This window comes from Prenolepis imparis, unplaced genomic scaffold (assembly GCF_030444845.1).
Source record: "Prenolepis imparis isolate NDT839.2.m4 unplaced genomic scaffold, iyPreImpa1.0 SCAF_98, whole genome shotgun sequence".
NCBI lineage: Eukaryota > Metazoa > Arthropoda > Insecta > Hymenoptera > Formicidae > Prenolepis > Prenolepis imparis.
Window position 1 is genome coordinate 24,817 of NW_028141256.1, and position 17,688 is coordinate 42,504.

The 17,688-nt window shown below is 30.0% G+C and overlaps 3 protein-coding genes across 3 annotated transcripts; 2 read left to right on the top strand and 1 right to left on the bottom strand.

Moving 5' to 3' along the window:
* Nucleotides 1–1,661: 1,661 nt before the first annotated feature.
* On the top strand, nt 1,662–9,053 carry LOC145947536 (proto-oncogene tyrosine-protein kinase ROS-like). Its single transcript, XM_083057320.1, has 8 exons — nt 1,662–2,390; nt 3,924–4,074; nt 4,645–4,726; nt 4,853–5,040; nt 5,116–5,518; nt 5,755–7,187; nt 8,592–8,693; nt 8,845–9,053. The coding sequence occupies exons 2-8, from the start codon at nt 4,050–4,052 to the stop codon at nt 9,051–9,053; spliced, it is 2,442 nt and encodes an 813-aa protein (XP_082913446.1). The 5' UTR covers nt 1,662–2,390; nt 3,924–4,049.
* LOC145947542 (uncharacterized) lies at nt 9,017–11,464 on the bottom strand. Its single transcript, XM_083057325.1, has 2 exons — nt 9,524–11,464; nt 9,017–9,173 (listed from the first exon to the last, which is right to left on the bottom strand). The coding sequence occupies exon 1, from the start codon at nt 11,243–11,245 to the stop codon at nt 9,530–9,532; it is 1,716 nt and encodes a 571-aa protein (XP_082913451.1). The 5' UTR covers nt 11,246–11,464; the 3' UTR covers nt 9,017–9,173; nt 9,524–9,529.
* Nucleotides 11,465–11,780: 316 nt separating this feature from the next.
* LOC145947543 (insulin-like growth factor 1 receptor) lies at nt 11,781–13,797 on the top strand. The gene is made up of 3 exons (XM_083057326.1): nt 11,781–11,857; nt 12,120–12,582; nt 12,851–13,797. The coding sequence occupies exons 1-2, from the start codon at nt 11,789–11,791 to the stop codon at nt 12,534–12,536; spliced, it is 486 nt and encodes a 161-aa protein (XP_082913452.1). The 5' UTR covers nt 11,781–11,788; the 3' UTR covers nt 12,537–12,582; nt 12,851–13,797.
* The last annotated feature ends 3,891 nt before the right edge of the window (nt 13,798–17,688 follow it).

The following is a 17,688-nucleotide window of genomic DNA, read 5'->3' on the forward strand; positions in this document are numbered from 1 at the left end:
AAAATGTAAAAAATAATGTACTTATTTCATACATTATCCAATAAGTCGAAATTCATTGTTAAATATAAATTTTTATTTTTATGTAATTGCTCGTCTACAAAGTTCCAGTTTCCCGAAATAAAATCCTGAATATGCCTCTGCTCCTAAGATAATTTATTTTCATGCAAAACTTCGTATTGCTAAATAATTAATTATAATTTCAGACAAAAATTATCTCACAAAAAAGTCGTTTTTAATTAAGTTGGTAATCATCGATATTTTCTTGTCAATATGAAAACGGATTTTTTAGATACTTAATTATACAAACAAAGATTTAAAAAAATTAGTATTTTAAAAATATAATGTTTCAATTTTAAAATAGAAATCGTTGAATTTGTAGAAAATCATTCATGCAATATTGCTCGATTGCTATAACTATGAAAGTAACACTAGCTGTTTATTTTGTTTTTTCTATTTGTATTTTGTCTCTATGTGATCTAATTATTAATTTTGTCTTATAAATTCCGTATTGCGACTTGTCTGATTTGAAATTTCTGTGAATTCCAGATTATTTTGACATACGGTATAATATTCAAATAAGTTGTTGGAAGCGTTCAAATCAGCTGATTAAAGCGTTAATTTGCTAATTAAATTTTAAAATAACAATCTGCTATAAAAAGACCAAAATAAAAATATTGTAAATAATATGTTATAATATTTTAAACTCGATTAATATTTCTTTGACAGTTATCAATTGATTTCTGTAAATTATTAATTTCAATTTAATTAGCAAATTAATGCTTGAATCAGCTGATTTCTGTCAAAAGATACACTCGGCCAAAAAAAACGGTACATTTAAAAAGTAGTAAAAAATTGTATTGTGATCTGTTACAAAAGGAAATATTTAAAAATGAAAGATAATAACTTGCGATTCGTAGATTAACTTTAAAGAATTTACCGAATATATATAAAGATTTAATTTTTTGGATATTCAAGTTTTAATTATTGTCGTATTAATTCAGTATACATATTAAAAACACGAGCGCTTTTTAATTATGTAAGGGCTAGTCAATGCTTTATTAGAAAATGATTATGTGTTACCTCAGGAAAGATTCAAATGACTATGAAAAACGATTCCAATTTATCTTATAATGGCATGGCATGCACGTATAATATATAACTAAAAGTATTAATATTAATGGACTGTCACGTACTTCTCTGAAAGAATCCAAAATATATTGCAGTTCCGGTCAGCTTCCAGAAAGCCATTTCACTGTGTTCGGATCTAAACTTTATATTTAAGTAGAAGATTTCTTTATTAAAAATATTTAATTGCGTAAATCAGTTGACGTTTATTTATCACAATAAAAAATAACAATATTTATTACAATAAAATATAAAATATGTTTGATTAATTTTACTAAAAGTATAGTAAAATTAATCAAACATATTTTTAAAATTTTTTTATACCATATTGTCTCACGATTACTAAATGTTTTTCTGGGGTAAATTCTAAAGTAGATAAATTCTAAAAGAAAATTCTCTCTGTGTTAGAAAAAGTAACTGTTGGAAATAACATTGATTGTGAGTATCATCGATCAGGCAGAGCGAAATGAATCATACAGAGGGCAGCAAATAAAGCACGATCAGTCTAATCTGCGAAGTCAGTTACGATTGTGATTGCCACGAAAAAAGACAACGTTCCGCATCATTTGATTCAAATACTGTCATATAAACGTCACACAACAATATGCACATATAGTGAATCCTAATAACATGCGTAGTATACAATATGCATAAAAGAAGTAATCATAATTTTTTATATTTTAGTGAAACAAAAAATATAGCAAATATCAACGTGGATAATATTTTATGCTTGAATAGCGGTGAAAGTGACAGAAAATTTATAATTCTATAATTTTCGGATAGCTTATATAAATTGTGTGATTATATTTTTATTGATTATCTATTCACGGAAATATTAAAAGAAATTACAACAAAGATAAATTATTATCTTGGATACAATCAAGTGAATACGTGTCGCTTCGTATTTATTTTTGTTATTGGTTCCCATCGAATAATTATAAAAGTTACTATTTACTAGAATATTGTGATTAATCATAAAAAGATATATTAAAATGTATTGGAAGACAATAACGCGATTCGCAAACTAGATTTTAAAAAATTCATCGAGCACATAATAAAGTATCGAGTCGATTAGATCAAATCTGAATCATCCATAGAATAAGAAATAATCAACACTGGTGATTAAAAATTGAACGCCAACGTTCACCGAAATTATTATGTTTAAGTTGAGATTATACGTTTTATTGAAAAGTTTAATGCTGGTGAAAGCAGCTATCGCGATTTTGACAAAGAAACATACCGTTCCAGACAACCTTTTCACGCAGGTAAGAGATTTTTTTCGCTTCATTAAAAAACAATTAAATGTTATTACAAGTATTAGTGCAGTTTATTTGAATAACTAAAACGTGTAATATAATAATATTACATACTGTATAATAAAATAAAACTATACAAAAAACTATAAAGTATGATGCAATGAGAAAGGATGTATAAAGCTTGAAAATTTTATTTTGTTTATAAATAGATGTATAATATAGTCAAAAATTAAACTAAATTAAGACAAAATATTAAAATTTGACTGTATTATGTTTGTGTTTCTATTGCTATTTTTAAGATTAATAATTATTAATATTAATAAGATTTTCTGTTAATTTTTAACTATTTTGATACATACTTACATACATACATATATTTATAACACTTGAATTGAATTTTATGTGATTTTTCATCAATTTGCAAAAAGATCTTATTTACTTTATTAAATATTTATAATTATTTAATAATATAATAAGACTTTTGTAAATTAATTTTTATTTAACTAAATTAATTCAAAGAGTTCGCGTCATTTTGATGTGTCAAGGATGGTTGCATTTGTGTCATATACATATAAAGGAATGTTGACTATATTGGTATAATAAAATTCAAATTGTATCAATTAACTTTATACGGCCAATAGTTAAATGAACAACATACGTAACAGCAATCTATTCCAATCTAACTAATAAAAATTTATAAATGTATATATATAATATTCATAGTATATCCATTTATATAGCCATATGAATATAGATATCCATTTGAACAGTTATATGTAGAATATGCACATATTCTTATATATCATGGTAATGTCAATCGAAAGTAATGGTATTTTGTTTTCCGGAATTTTTTTGCGTTAAAAGATATAACCATAATCAAAAAAAATTTCGACAAGATTTTAAGTACAAAAATTTATATAATTTCTATAATCACACACAAACACATATAAAAGAGAATATTTTAAACATTTTGATTCTTGAAATATAATCATTATTATTAAAATTTTAATAATAAAGGACGGATTATTAAAAAGTAAACACGCTTATTTTAAAAAGTTAACTAACAATCGCAAAAAAACTAAATCATTAGCTATAATTATCAGCAAAATCGCTTCAGGAATCGAAGCGAGTAACATTTTCATATATTATTTATTAAAAAAGAAACAATTATGAATTATTATTAAATAATTCTTATTCTGTCTATTCTGCGTGAGTTTTTTTTTTTTAATATAAGAATCATGTTTGATATTTCGCAAGAAAATATGTTGAATAATAAGAATAAATATTTTAGAAATGAAATTACATAATATTTAACACATTATAAATGAGGAATGGAATTATAAATAAAAATATCTAGCTAATATTATTACAAAACAAAAAATGTTATGCTCCTTTTAGTTATTTCGACATATATTTTATTATTTATGGTAATCTTGTTCATATATATCTCTATATATACTATTTTATTTATCATTAAAAATACCGTGGAATTACTGACTTAGCTGCATTACTAATTTTTGTTATATGTTATATTTTATTAAGGATATTTCAGAGACCGAAAACAACAATCACCTCATTTTACAAAATATCTAGCCGGATCAGAATTTTTCTGATAGCGTAACTATAAAAAATAAAGTCGATGAACTCCATGAAGCTACATTTGCAAATATGTCCATGAACCCAGAATCTTTTGGTAAGATGCAATAAATATATAGAATGTTAATAAAAAATTAACAAAAAATTTACAAGTTGTAAGTATAATGAAAATTCAAGAAAGAGTAAAAATTTAATTAAAAAAATTATCAAACCATTTTCTAATATTCTAATAACAAGGATAATATAAAATTAATTCTGTCGAAAAGAGAGAAAATGTATACACTCTATGTAAAATAAAGCAAAATTTAGATAACACCATCAATTTCATTATTATTCTTGTTTGTTTTAAATCAGTCGCAAATAATGTACCTCTGATTTGTGAATCAATAGGAAATTTTAGAAAAGTGTTTAGCACTTTATTGGAAGTTTTTTTTATTATAACTTATAAATTACTTTTCTAACACAAGTCTTGAAATACATACACACACAAATACACAAGGGTTTTTTGTTATTTCATTATTTTAAAAACTCGCTATGTTAATTTGGTAATATATGTTTATTTTTCTCTATTTTCTTTATTTTCATTGCACGTTAAAGTATTTTTTTTTTTAATTTACCGAGATAATCAACTTAAACATATTAATATGTACCATCTTAAAATCTCTAGGAATAATTCCGAGCGGGCCAAGAGCATTCGTAGAGTTCAATGGATTTCTCAATGAAAAAATCAACATTTCTGTGACATTCAGGTGAAGAATCAAAGTTTTCAGTCTATATCCTTTATTTCTCTAAAATTTAACATAGACATATACAATAAAAATATTAATTCTGTTAAAAAATTATTAAATATGAAAAGGCTAAAATTTGTCTTACAGATGGAACCAACCTGAATTTGCAAACAAAGCGATACAAGGATATACAGTGCAATGTTGGTTCATCGAGTACCTAAAAAAGATTCAAATCTGTGACGAGAAAACTATTTTAACTACATTGGAGTGCACAGAGTATAAACTAAAACCTAATACAACGTACTATTTTCGAGTACAAGCGCATACTAAAGCTGGTGCTGGTCCTTATACAGATTTAATGAACGCATCAACGACGCACGAAAATCTGATACCTCAATTATTGATTACAGTGAATAATACCATTGCAATATGGGATCTGGATTCAAGAACCTACGTCAATCTCTTTACCCTTAATAGCAATGTTAATGCAATAGAAGTGGTTTATTCTGTAGCAGAACATACAATTTATTGGATCGAGTCGATTAGTAATGAGTTTGAGTATTTTCAAAAGTATATCACAAAAGATTTAATTATATGGGATATGAATACAAATAATATTACAAAAATAACTAGCCTTGAAACAAGTTCACACAATCTCTACATCGATTGGATAGGAAGAAATTTATATTGGATGGGATATGACAACTCCATTATAAAGCTGGACTTAACAATGTGGCAAAATGGCATAGTCAAATATGATAAGATTTTGAGCAGAGAAAATTATTTTTATTTAACTATACAGCCGTCTATGGGGTACGTTAACTTTTACTCACTTGAAGAAATAAACACTTTTGTGTCTTTCACTTAAGAATTTATATTATTTTCTAATTTTGCAATAATATAATATGATTTTGTAATAAAGATATAAAGAATTACAAAAATCATTAATTATCAAAAAATTGTAAGAACTTAAGCTTATTATTTTTTTAACTTCACGTTTAAAATTATGTTTTATAATACACATATATAATAATATATATAATTTCCAGATTTTTATATTGGTTAGAAAAGATAGATGCAGAGTCGTATATACAGTATGTAATAATGAAATCGGATCTTGACGGAAGAAATGTGCAATCTTTTTTAAGAACCGATATGACCTGTAGTCCATACAAAACATCATTTTTTAAAATTTTTTATCAAATAAAGCTTGACATCACAAATACAGAGGAGCCAATAATATACTGGCTAGATAAACACGAATTAATTGTGGCGAACATTAAAATAAATAAATGTAATTCAATTTCAATCGCTGAAATTGGCACGGAGTTTATGCAATATTTTATAATTGATGAAACAAACATTTATATAACTAAATTTAATGATAATGAACGCAGTTTTCATATTTATATTTTAAAAAAGAAGTATGCACTTGTCGACAGTGAAAAAAACGCATCTAAACACGTGCAAATAATAAACAGCACGGATTACTTTAATCCCCTAATATCGTTTGGTAAATCATCCTCCTTACAACCATATCCTCGGACGGAATGCCTTACGCCTGATGAAAAGAATTATAATATTACAATAGTAAAAATAACAGCGCACAGTATTGTTTTGAACTTTACAAAACCAAATCGCAAGCACAAATGCAAAAACAACATACCTACTATTAAATATATCATCTACGTAAGCTGTTTGAATAATAATCTTCATAACAAGTTGGATGAATTCTATATACAGACATACGAGCAATATTATGATATTCAGAATTTAACACCGTTTACAAAATACAAGCTGAAGCTAGCTGTGAGCAATTTTTACTCTGATCAATTATCGATGGACCTGCAATTCCGATCGGAAGTCATACTAAGAACTAACGAAAGCAAACTCAATGCACCAGAAAATGTGAACGTTCAGGTTCTGACGCCGACTATAGCGGCAGTTTATTGGATGCTACCCACGAAACTGAATTGTGCGACAGTAACTTATAGAGTATATTGGGAAACAATTAACTCGGTGAACAGTACGCAACCGATAGAAAAGCCATTTATTAATAATAAAGTAGACAACAAATTTTTTATAATAATCCAATCGTTGCTGCCAGAACAGAAATACTTAGTATATGTACGTGTGTATCCAGCCAACTACACCAATCTCTATAATGACAGTTTGAGCACAACCGTGTACACGTACTCGGAACCGAACAATATAACTTTGAGCGAAGTTAGCATAAACAATATGAATATTTCGTGGATTCCTAGCGTTAATCTGACGATACATTACATACTGGAATACAAAAATGATGCGATTCAAAAGTGGCAAATCGCAGATAATTTTGAGACGAATAATAAGACAGTAACGTATTATATAGAAAACTTGCTACCGGCAACTTTATACAAGTTTCGTTTGATACTGACATATCCTGAGTACGAGAACTTTACATGGCCATCTGATGAAAGATTTATTTTTCAAACACTTGGTAAGCAAATATGATAATATGTAGATATTTTAATATGATCTGTTTATTTGACATGCATATAAATGTATTACAGGATTATAAGAATTAAATATTTTTAATGATAAAATTATAAGTAGAAATATTCAAATAAGACAAGAAAATTAAAATTATATTTTTATTAGGAATAACTGTAGACGACCCAACTGGCTTAATTGATTTTTATTAATTCGATGTCATATAAAAATACAGACTACGTTTCGACCTTTGGTTCAGGTCCTTATCCTAGTCCTATTGGTATCGGAAACCCACCTCTTCTGGTAGATATTTAAATTATTATTCCAATCATCCGTATAAAGACAAAGTGAACACCATCAATAACTTAGTTGATCGCGCTATTTTGTTATCTGATGATCGTTTCCATAATGGGAACTTACATATTGTAAAAAGAATCTTGTCTAATAATTGCTTTCCTATGACGATCATCGAGCGTTATATCTATAAAAGAACATGTTTTTTAAAAAACTCTCATAACGTTGCTGACAAAGAGAATGATTTTGATATTTCTTCTTGTATTTTAATGCCGTATATTAAAAACTTAAGTGATATTATTGCGGGATCTATTAAGAAAACAGGCTTAAATGTTATTTACACGATACCAAAAAAATTAGACAATGTAATTAAACGCGGAAAAGACAAATTGCCTAAAGCGGATATGACCGAGATTGTATATAAGATCGACTGCAACGACTGCGACGCTACATACATTGGACAAACTAAAAGACACCTAAATACTCGGATAAAAGAACATAGGAATAACATAAAATTGCATAGTAGTAACCAGAACGTTATAAGCAAACATAGAAATGAATATTTACATGACTTTAAATGGACAACCTTTAATATTTTACATCAGGAAACACATACTAGGAAAAGAGAGATAGCCGAAATGTTTTATATAAAAAAATATAACAACACGATTAACCTACATAAAGACACAGAGAATTTAAATCCTATTTATAATAGAATAATTAAGGATGTTTAACTTAGTTCGTTTTTTACCATCTCTATGAAACGGTAGTTGACACATCATATGTATTTAGAGAAGTTTAACTTGTTGAAATTTTATTAAATGTTACGTAAGGTATGTTTAAATGATTTACTTTATACCAATCGTTAGTTTCACTTGGTTTACGCTATACATCCATAATATGATTTTCTTTTTGATATATTCGTATTATTATTTTTTATATAATTTTAGACTTGATAAGGACCTGAACCAAAGGTCGAAACGTAGTCTATATTTTTATATGACATCGAATTAATAAAAATCAATTAAGCCAGTTGGGTCGTCTACAGTTATTCCTAATTTTATTCTTCACTGGCGATACAAAAATACTTGCTATACTATATTTTTATGTAACAAAGGTGATGATTGGATAAATCGAGCTACGCAATATAATCTAACATTGATGTTAAGCCTTGCTGCTATCGTTATTGTAACCTGCATCTGCTATCTTATTTATTGTTGTAAGTATTTGATACACATTTTTTTAATTACAAATTATGATTAATGTAGTAAGTAGAGAGATTTTCTAAAAAAAAGTTAACTTGTTAAAAGAGCAATATTTAAAATTTGCAATGCATAATATTATTTAAATATATTATAACTTTATAATAGTATACCGACAACGCAAAGAAGGTAACGAGCAGGTTTTGACTAGGATTCAACATGAGGTGCCTATCGGAAACGTTCAGCTCAATGCGCTATACAGTCCTGCGTTGCAATTTAAGGGGGGAACCTCGTGTAAACAGCACTTTTTTAAAGATTTTATTACAAAAAAGTTGGAGTATTTATTGAATTCAAATAAAATACATTGTAATATTTAAGTTTAAATCTACAAGAAAAAATTTTTTTGTTGTAAAAAAAAAACAAAATGGCGGCGCTACAGCTGCTTGAAGTTGGCTTCTCGAGTTTGCGCCGGACAACGCTCAGGTCTTTGTAATTGTCTGAAATCAACGAATTAAATTTTTTTCATTAAAATAAATTATTTTGTACTTCATGAACCTAAATTTAGCAAAAAAAACAAAAAAATGAAAAATTGAAAACAAAAAAAAAATATATATAATTTTTTTTTTTAAACAAATTGTTAAAAACAATATTTATTATAACAATTTTAATATATTTTTAGGTTCATGAAGTATACAATACATACACAAATATCTATACAAAATTTCAAGTTAATCGGCCATTAACTTTTTGAGTTATATTGTCCGGCGCGAAAAAAAAAGCGTTTTGAGAAAAACGCGTTTAAAGTTTTCGCTACCAAAAAGTTAAGTTTAGAGTGACTTATATTTACCTAGGCTTAATCTGCGATGCCAGGGCCGTAAAGTAATCCTTCCTCTTCTAGAAAAACATCTAATTGTGCTGCATTTTTCTCTTTTCGAGCAGTCCTGGCCTCTTTTGTCGCTTCTTGTGATCGTCGATCTTGTCTCTTTATTCGATTCTTATCATAAGTGTCAGCAAATTTTTTGCACTCTGGGCCAATTTCCAGTTCTAGATTGTTCATAACTCTCAATACAAACATATATCCGTCGTTGAACATACCTCCGGCCAAGTAAGCAGCAATTTCGATTATTTTTAAACCGCAGTTCAAATGCTTCGGAGCCAAACGCCACACAGTTGCATTGAAAGATTCGTTTGCATTCTGTGTGAAGCCACCCACACACCGTTCCAACAAGTCATCCCGAGACAAATCTTCGTAAATCGGCAAAATGTGCTTTTGTACATCTTTGTGCAGTGGTTTTGGATGTTGATAGGCAACATTTGTGGCTTTTGCAACGTTGTATGCACACCACGAGTCGGCGCCAGTAGGACAAAAGTGATGCTGCGGCTGTTTATCCGTCGAAGATAGATGGTAATAAGTGGCCATTATTTCCTTTTTCATATTTTCTTTTGAGTGTGCATTCCTACGAATGGCTAGACCATAATATTTTGTCAATTTTTTAATTAAAGCATCGGTAAGCTTTCCTTTTCCACCAAGCTTAGCGGTTTTTTTAATATTTCTAAGGCGGCTCCCCATCCTCTTTTCCACGTGACCTACGCATTCACTTTTTATCACTTCATCTTCATACGGCTTAGCATCTAGAATAGCCTTAAAAGTTTTTGCGTCACCATCTCCGACGTAATTAGTATAACGTACACCATAATATTTCTCAGAACGACGAAACATTTCAAGGACAGCTTCGACCTCCATTTTACCTGCAGATCCTTTATGAGTTATGGCACAATTTTCTAGATGCTCTGCACTCTGATCATCGTCAGCGTGGTGCCGAAAATAGGTACATGCTTGACAGTAGCTGCTTTTTACGATTAAATCAATCACTTTACCCGAATAGTGAGCGATAAGAGTCGTCACGCCATAGAGAGAAGAGAACCCGCGCTTTTTCCACGATCCGTCACCGCTTACCGTGAAATTTAGTAACGGCTTTTCATTCTTCTCATTATTACTTTTCTCCTCTTCTACTGCATTTTTGCAACTCAAAGCAAAAATTTTTTTGACAGACGAATGTACATGCTTTATAATAAGATCGTAAGCTTGTATAGATAATCCACTGCCTAAGTCCATAATACCACAAAAAATATTTATACCTTCTCGAGCGACACCGAGTAAACGCATGGCAAAAACAACACGTCTATTTATTTCAAAAGCGTTGTGAATAAACGGTCCTGATTGGATGAGGGAAGTTCCGCATCTACACTGCATTGAAATTTTAAAACCAAGACCTCTTTCGCCAGATTGTCCAAATTTCACTTTTTGCTTGCACACTTTACAGACAAGTAAATCAGCGAGAGCAGAAAAAACGCTGATAAATTCAATAATTTTATAACACATACTAGGGTTTACAATAACATCTTCCACTGACGCCTTCAACTTCTTTGCAGACGCACTAGTTTCCTTGCTCATCTCCTCATCGACTTCCACGTTCGATACATTCGAAAACTGATTGCCTTTAAATCGCCGACGACGAGACCGGTTAGGACGACGATTTGGATCATCCTTTATAACTTTACGCATCATTTTTGCAAATAATATAAAACAGAAGCGATAATTAAAGAATTAGTGACCGTTGAATTAAAATAACAAAGCCAATAATAAACAACGGGCAAGGTTATAGATAATTTATGATAGACAAAAACATAGCCGAAAAGAAAATAGAATATTCGAGATCGAGAAAAATAAGACAGAGAGCGGCAGAGGACGAGAGGGCGATGACTCTCATTATTCGGCTTAAAGAAATAAGACGTGTACATTTTATTCAACTTGTACATCTTATTCACGATTAAAGACCACGTTAATTTTAACTCGGACGTTATTGATTTATTTCACCTCCGGACATTAATTGCGCATTCGAGACCCGCATATTATTAATAACGGCAAATCGCCAAAATACCATTAGAGCGCATCACTTTAATGACTTCTTAGGGACCTTTTGGATTTGATTTAGGTTTTGAAACTTTGGAAATATATTCTTCAGATGGTATATGAATTTTTCAAGCCATAAAAAAAAATGCCAAAAAAAAAAATTTTACACGAGGTTCCCCCCTTAATCCAAATAAATGTATGCTGACTAAAATCAAACGTGAGCAAATCACACTAACGAAAATCATTGGCAGCGGCGCATTCGGAATGGTAAAATTTTTGTAACGCCATATTTTAAGCCATTAATGTTTAGATATAGAAATGAGAAATACACATTTCTTTGTAAAAGTTATATAAATCAACTTTTTAAAAGAGATAGTAATACAATAATTTTTATTAGACATACATATGCATTTTATTCTATTTCGTTGAATTACTTGAAATAAAACGAAATATATATGTTTAATGTTATATGAATTTAAATTATCATTTTTTTTAAATATAAGTTACATTAATTTTCAACATTTCGCAGGTGTTTAAAGGGAACGTCAAGGATTTAGAAAAACCGAAATCAGAGACATCCGTTGCCATAAAAATGTTGGGAAAGTGTGCTTCCATGGAAGAAAAAAAGAAATTCTTGCAAGAGGCTAGGCTTATGAATCACTTTAGACATGAAAATGTGTTAAGACTGTTAGCTGTCTGCTTAGACGACGATTCTCCATTACTCGTGTTGGAATTAATGGAAAGTGATCTGCAACAATATTTGAGAGAGTGTCGAATATTCCAACCTTCTGATTTACACGCTTTGCGTCTACACGACTTGCTCGCCATTTGCGAAGATGTTGCGCGAGGCTGTTGTTATTTGGAAGAGCTGCGCTTTGTGCATAGAGATCTCGCGTGCCGAAATTGCTTAGTGTCTGCGAGAGAATCGTATCGTCAAAATCGGTGATTTCGGACTTGCCAGAGATATTTACAGGGATGACTATTACCGCAAGGTAGATATAATTAATTAAAAAAGATAAAACTATTTGGAAGTATTTTTCTATTGTTGCGTCTTTCTAATATTATTGTATATCTTTAAGTCAAATTGAATTTAAGAAAAATTAAAACTATTTATATATTTTCATATATATTTCTCCAATATTCATTTATGTATATAATGTATAATGCAAAATATTAGTAAACGTTTTTTGCTTAAGAATACTTATTTAAAAAATTGATAATTAGAATAGAAGATTTAACTTTATTGAAATTATATTTTAGGAAGGAGAAGATCTGCTTCCTGTTAGTTGGATGGCACAGGAATCTTTAGTGGACGGAATATTTACTTCTTATAGCGATGTTTGGTCATTTGGAGTACTAATGTGGGAGATTACATCGTTAGGTGAGCAACCTTACTCTACCAGAAATAATCTCGAAGTGATGGATTATGTACGCACGGGAGGCAGATTGCAGATGCCTCTCAACTGTCCATCCTTGTTATACCAATTATTGCAGCGTTGCTGGTGTGCATCAAATGACAGACCAAACTTTAAATTTTGTCTGAACAATATTATAGCTTTAAGAAGCCACACAGAAGACGCAATATTGAATCCGACGCATCAATGAATATTATATAGCCGGCAATTAATTAATTGTTTGTATATGTGTATTTTAAGAAGAAACGATGAGTTTTACATCTATGAGATATTTATAATTATACTGTCTGTATTATACGTTTATTTATATACACACATATATATATATATATATATATATATATATATATATATCTGTATGTGAACTGGTCATTGTCATTTCATAATTTATTTTTCAAAGATACGTAATAAACTATATATTTACTAGAAGTTCTATAACTGCTCGAATGCAGATGCCTGATCTGTCACAAAGGAAAATCTTAATACGTAAGAGTAAGATATAACTTGCGATTCGTAAATTAGCTTTAAAGAATTTACCGAAAGATAAATAAAATGTATATCATTTTAGAGATTAAAGTTTTATTTATTATCATATTAATTCAGTATCATAGCACGAAAATGACAAAGCTTTTTAATTAGGTCAAGTATATGCTTTATTAGAAAGTGGTAGAGAATTCCGTATTCTGTAAATTCGCTAGTTGCATAGATGTTATCTCAGAGAAGAATCAAATGACATCTTGAGAAACGATTCCAACTTATCTCATTATGGCATTGCATGTTTATTTCAAACTTTAAACAAGTAAGACATTTTTTTCTCTATTTTTTCTCTAAGTAAGAACTATTTCTCTTAGTAAATAAATCATGGGAGCTTGACTTTCTTCGATTGTTGAAGGACTTTTGTCTCATAATTCAGTTTTTGTATTAGTTTCAAATTAATTAATTAATATCATCTGATAAGTAACTCTATCTTAACTTGACTTTCTTTTTCACGAGTGCGTTTGTTATCACTAAAATTTCAATAATGTTTATATTTTAACATATATATATGATATATATATTTTTATTATCATTTTCTTCATGATCATAAAAATTTTATAAATTCCTGTATTTAAAAACATCTTATTGCGTATTTTTCGCGTATATATTGCGAAAAAAAAAAAAATAGCGCGCGCTTGTGTTGTTCTAGTCCCTTTATAAAAAAAGACACGTTAAGTCGATTCTCGAAAGTCTCGAAGTATTGTTGCTTCTTTTCCGCAATGCTGGCTGTCTCAATTCGCGTTGTGCGTTATATTCGTAGCATCGAGATTATCAGCTGATAACTGTCAAAGATATTAACAGAGTTTTAAATACTGTAACATTATTTAAAACATATTTTATTATTATTTTATTTAATTTTATTTTGAACAAACTGTTAAACTATTAATCCTCGCGATGACAACCTTTCGATGCTATGGATATAACGTACGAGGGTTGTTTGAAAAGTTTCCGACCTAACAAAGATACAAGACATTTTTTCTTCAAATTAATTTTTATTTTTCTACATAGTCTCCTTGTAAGTCTATACACTTCTCCCAGCGATGCTCCCATCTCTTCAACCCGTCCAAATAGTACTCGGCGTCTTTCTCTGCAAAATAGTTGTTTACGAAGGTGATGGCCTCCTCATTCGACGAAAATCTCTGTCCTCCGAGCGCAACTTTTAGCTTAGGGAACAAAAAAAAGTCGCTTGGGGCTAGATCTGGTGAGTAAGGAGGGTGGTCAAGCAGTTCAAACCGTAATTCGTGGATTTTCGCCATGGCAACCGCTGAGGTGTGAGACGGCGCATTGTCTTGGTGAAACAAAATTTTTTTTTTCTGCAAATGTGGCCGTTTTTTCGCAATTTCTGCCTTCAGCTTGTCAAGTACTGATGCGTAGTATGCTCCTGTAATGGTTTTTCCTTTTTGAAGATAATCGATTAAGATAACTCCATGACTATCCCAGAAAACAGTTGCCATCACTTTCCCAGCCGAAGGAACAACCTTTGCTTTTTTTGGAGCCGATTCCCCCTTCGCAGTCCACTGTTTTGACTGTGTTTTTGTTTCTGGAGTATAATGGTGTATCCAAGTTTCATCTACAGTAATTAATCGGCGCCAAAACTCTGATTTATTGCGCCTAAACTGCGCCAACAGAGCGTTGGAAATGTTCATTCGAACACGTTTTTGGTCCAAAGTGAGCAAACGCGGCACCCAACGCGCGGACAGCTTTCTCATGCCTAAATCTTGATTCAATATGTGATAAACACGTTCTTTGGACATGTTCATAGCCTCTGCTATCTCTCTAACTTTAATTCGACGGTTGTCTAGCACCATTTGGTGAACTTGAGCGATATTATCGTCAGTGGTTGCAGTTTTTGGACGTCCCGAACGTTCATCGTCACCCAAGCTGGTACGGCCACGTTTAAATTCAGCAGCCCAAAATTTCACGGTGGTAAATGATGGTGCAGAGTCCCCGTACACAGCGTCCAACTCGTCTTTGATTTGCGTAGGCGTATTGCCTTTCAAAAACAAATATTTAATGACAGCTCGATACTCGATTTTTTCCATTTTCACAAAAACACTCACATCGACTCACTCAAATGATTGTCAAACAACAACTGCGCGTTCAAAATGGCTGAAATTTTGGTGAGTACCTTTCAAAGCATGCGCAAACACATTCCCCAACTTTTGTTTACGAGGTCGGAAACTTTTCAGACAACCCTCGTACAACGCAAATCGAGGCAGTTAATCAATATCGCAAAAAAGAGGCAGCAATACTTGCGAGAATCGACTTAACATGCCATTTTTAGAACGGGACTAGAACGACACAAGCGCGATTCCTCAATTTTATGTTAAAGAGAATGAAATCAGCTGATCACTGTCAAAAAATATTAATCGAGTTTAAAGTACTATAACATTATATTTAAAACATACTATTATTTAAATTTTTACAACATAATATTATTTAAAAATTTAATTAGCAAATTAAGTTTCATCAGCTGATGTATGTCAAAAATATTAATAAAGCGTTAATTTGCTAATTAAATTTTAAAATAATAATATGTTAAAAAGATTAAAATAATAATATATTGTAAATAATACGTTATAATACTTTATCTTCGATTAATATTTTTTGACAGAAAACAGCTGATAATTGTCAAAAATATTAAAGTTTAAAGAAGCTGATTTCTATCAAAAAATATAAATAAATCCTTTCGTCAATAAAATCATAATTAATTTCGACGTTGTGATTATCTCGATTATCAATGGATTCTTGTAGAAATCCTATTTCTTTGTTCGCACTTTCTGTTTCAGATTTAAATACTGAATTTTTATGCATTTTTTTATGCGTTGATTGCAATACGTGTACGAAAATATGTGAACTAATTATGTAATGCATAACAATTTATTATTAATATCTTTAACAGAGAACAAAAATAAATTGAATTTTCTACAAGACTTTTTCGATCAAAATATCTGCGCTTCTATTATATTCGCGCGTCTGTACCGCGCGAGACTGACCGCAAGACTCTTAGCAGCGGTATGGTTAAACACAACCCATACGTCCGCCACGCTGCGCGTCTCGCGCGAGACTGACGCTGACGATCAGTCTCGCAATCGCAATGTCTCGAGATCGAGAATCAGTCTCGCGCGAGACGCGCAGCGTGACGGACGTATAGCTGCGCTTGGCGATACCGCTGCTCTGAGTTTTGCGGCTTGTGGTCAGTCTTGCGCGAGATATGCAGCGAGATGGATGTGTACAGACGCGCGAATTTAATGGGAGCGCAGATATTTTGATCGAAAGTTTCTTGTAGAAAATTCTATTTTTTTGTTCTCTGTTAATGATTTAAATAATAAATTTGTATGCATTGCATAATTAAGTCACATATTTTTATGCATGTATTGCAATCAATGCTTAAAAAAATATATTAATTAATTATTAAATAATTATGCTGTGCAATAAAAATTTAGTATTTATATCATGAACAGAAAGTGTTAACAAAGAAATAGAATTTTCTACAAGAATCATTTGATAATCGAGACTAATTACGATTTTATTGACGAAAAGATTTATTAATATTTTTTGATAGAAATAAGCTACTTTAAACTCGGTTATTATTTTTGACAGTTATTTGCTGATTTCTGTCAAAAAATATTAATCGAGGATAAAGTATTATCAACATTACTACTTTAATTTTTATAACATTATTACTTTGAAATTTAATTATCTAATTAACGCTTTAGTAATATATTTTGACAGAAATCAGCTGATTAAAGTTAATTTGCTAATTAAATTTTAAAATAATATTATGTTGTAAAAATTTAAATAACAGTATATTTTAAATATAATGTTATAGTACTTTGAACTCGATTAATATATTTTGACAGTTATCAGTTGATTCTGTCAAAAAATTATTATTATTTTAATAATTATTCTTTTTAATATAAAATCGAAGAATGTCGCGCTTGTGTTGTTCTAGTTTATAAAAAATTATATGTATCTATAATATAATATAATTGAGAATATATGCATTCGCGAGTGTATGTATGCTTGTTTATATATATGTTAATTTTTATTTGCGAATTCTAAAAATTGTTCGACTTCCTTTGGAAATACGCAGTGCTTTTTAACATTTTTCTAATAACGCAATATATGAATCTGAGCTTAAAA

Bases quoted from the DNA above. Each gene is read 5' to 3' on its own strand.
- LOC145947536 (XM_083057320.1), top strand. From the start codon at position 4,050: ATGTCCATGAACCCAGAATCTTTTG. The intron at 4,075-4,644 runs GTAAGATGCAAT...TAAAATCTCTAG, and splicing joins CATGAACCCAGAATCTTTTG to GAATAATTCCGAGCGGGCCA. The intron at 5,519-5,754 runs GTACGTTAACTT...TATAATTTCCAG, and splicing joins ACTATACAGCCGTCTATGGG to ATTTTTATATTGGTTAGAAA.
- LOC145947542 (XM_083057325.1), bottom strand. From the start codon at position 11,245: ATGATGCGTAAAGTTATAAAGGATGATCCAAATCGTCGTCCTAACCGG.
- LOC145947543 (XM_083057326.1), top strand. From the start codon at position 11,789: ATGCTGACTAAAATCAAACGTGAGCAAATCACACTAACGAAAATCATT. The intron at 11,858-12,119 runs GTAAAATTTTTG...AACATTTCGCAG, and splicing joins GCAGCGGCGCATTCGGAATG to GTGTTTAAAGGGAACGTCAA.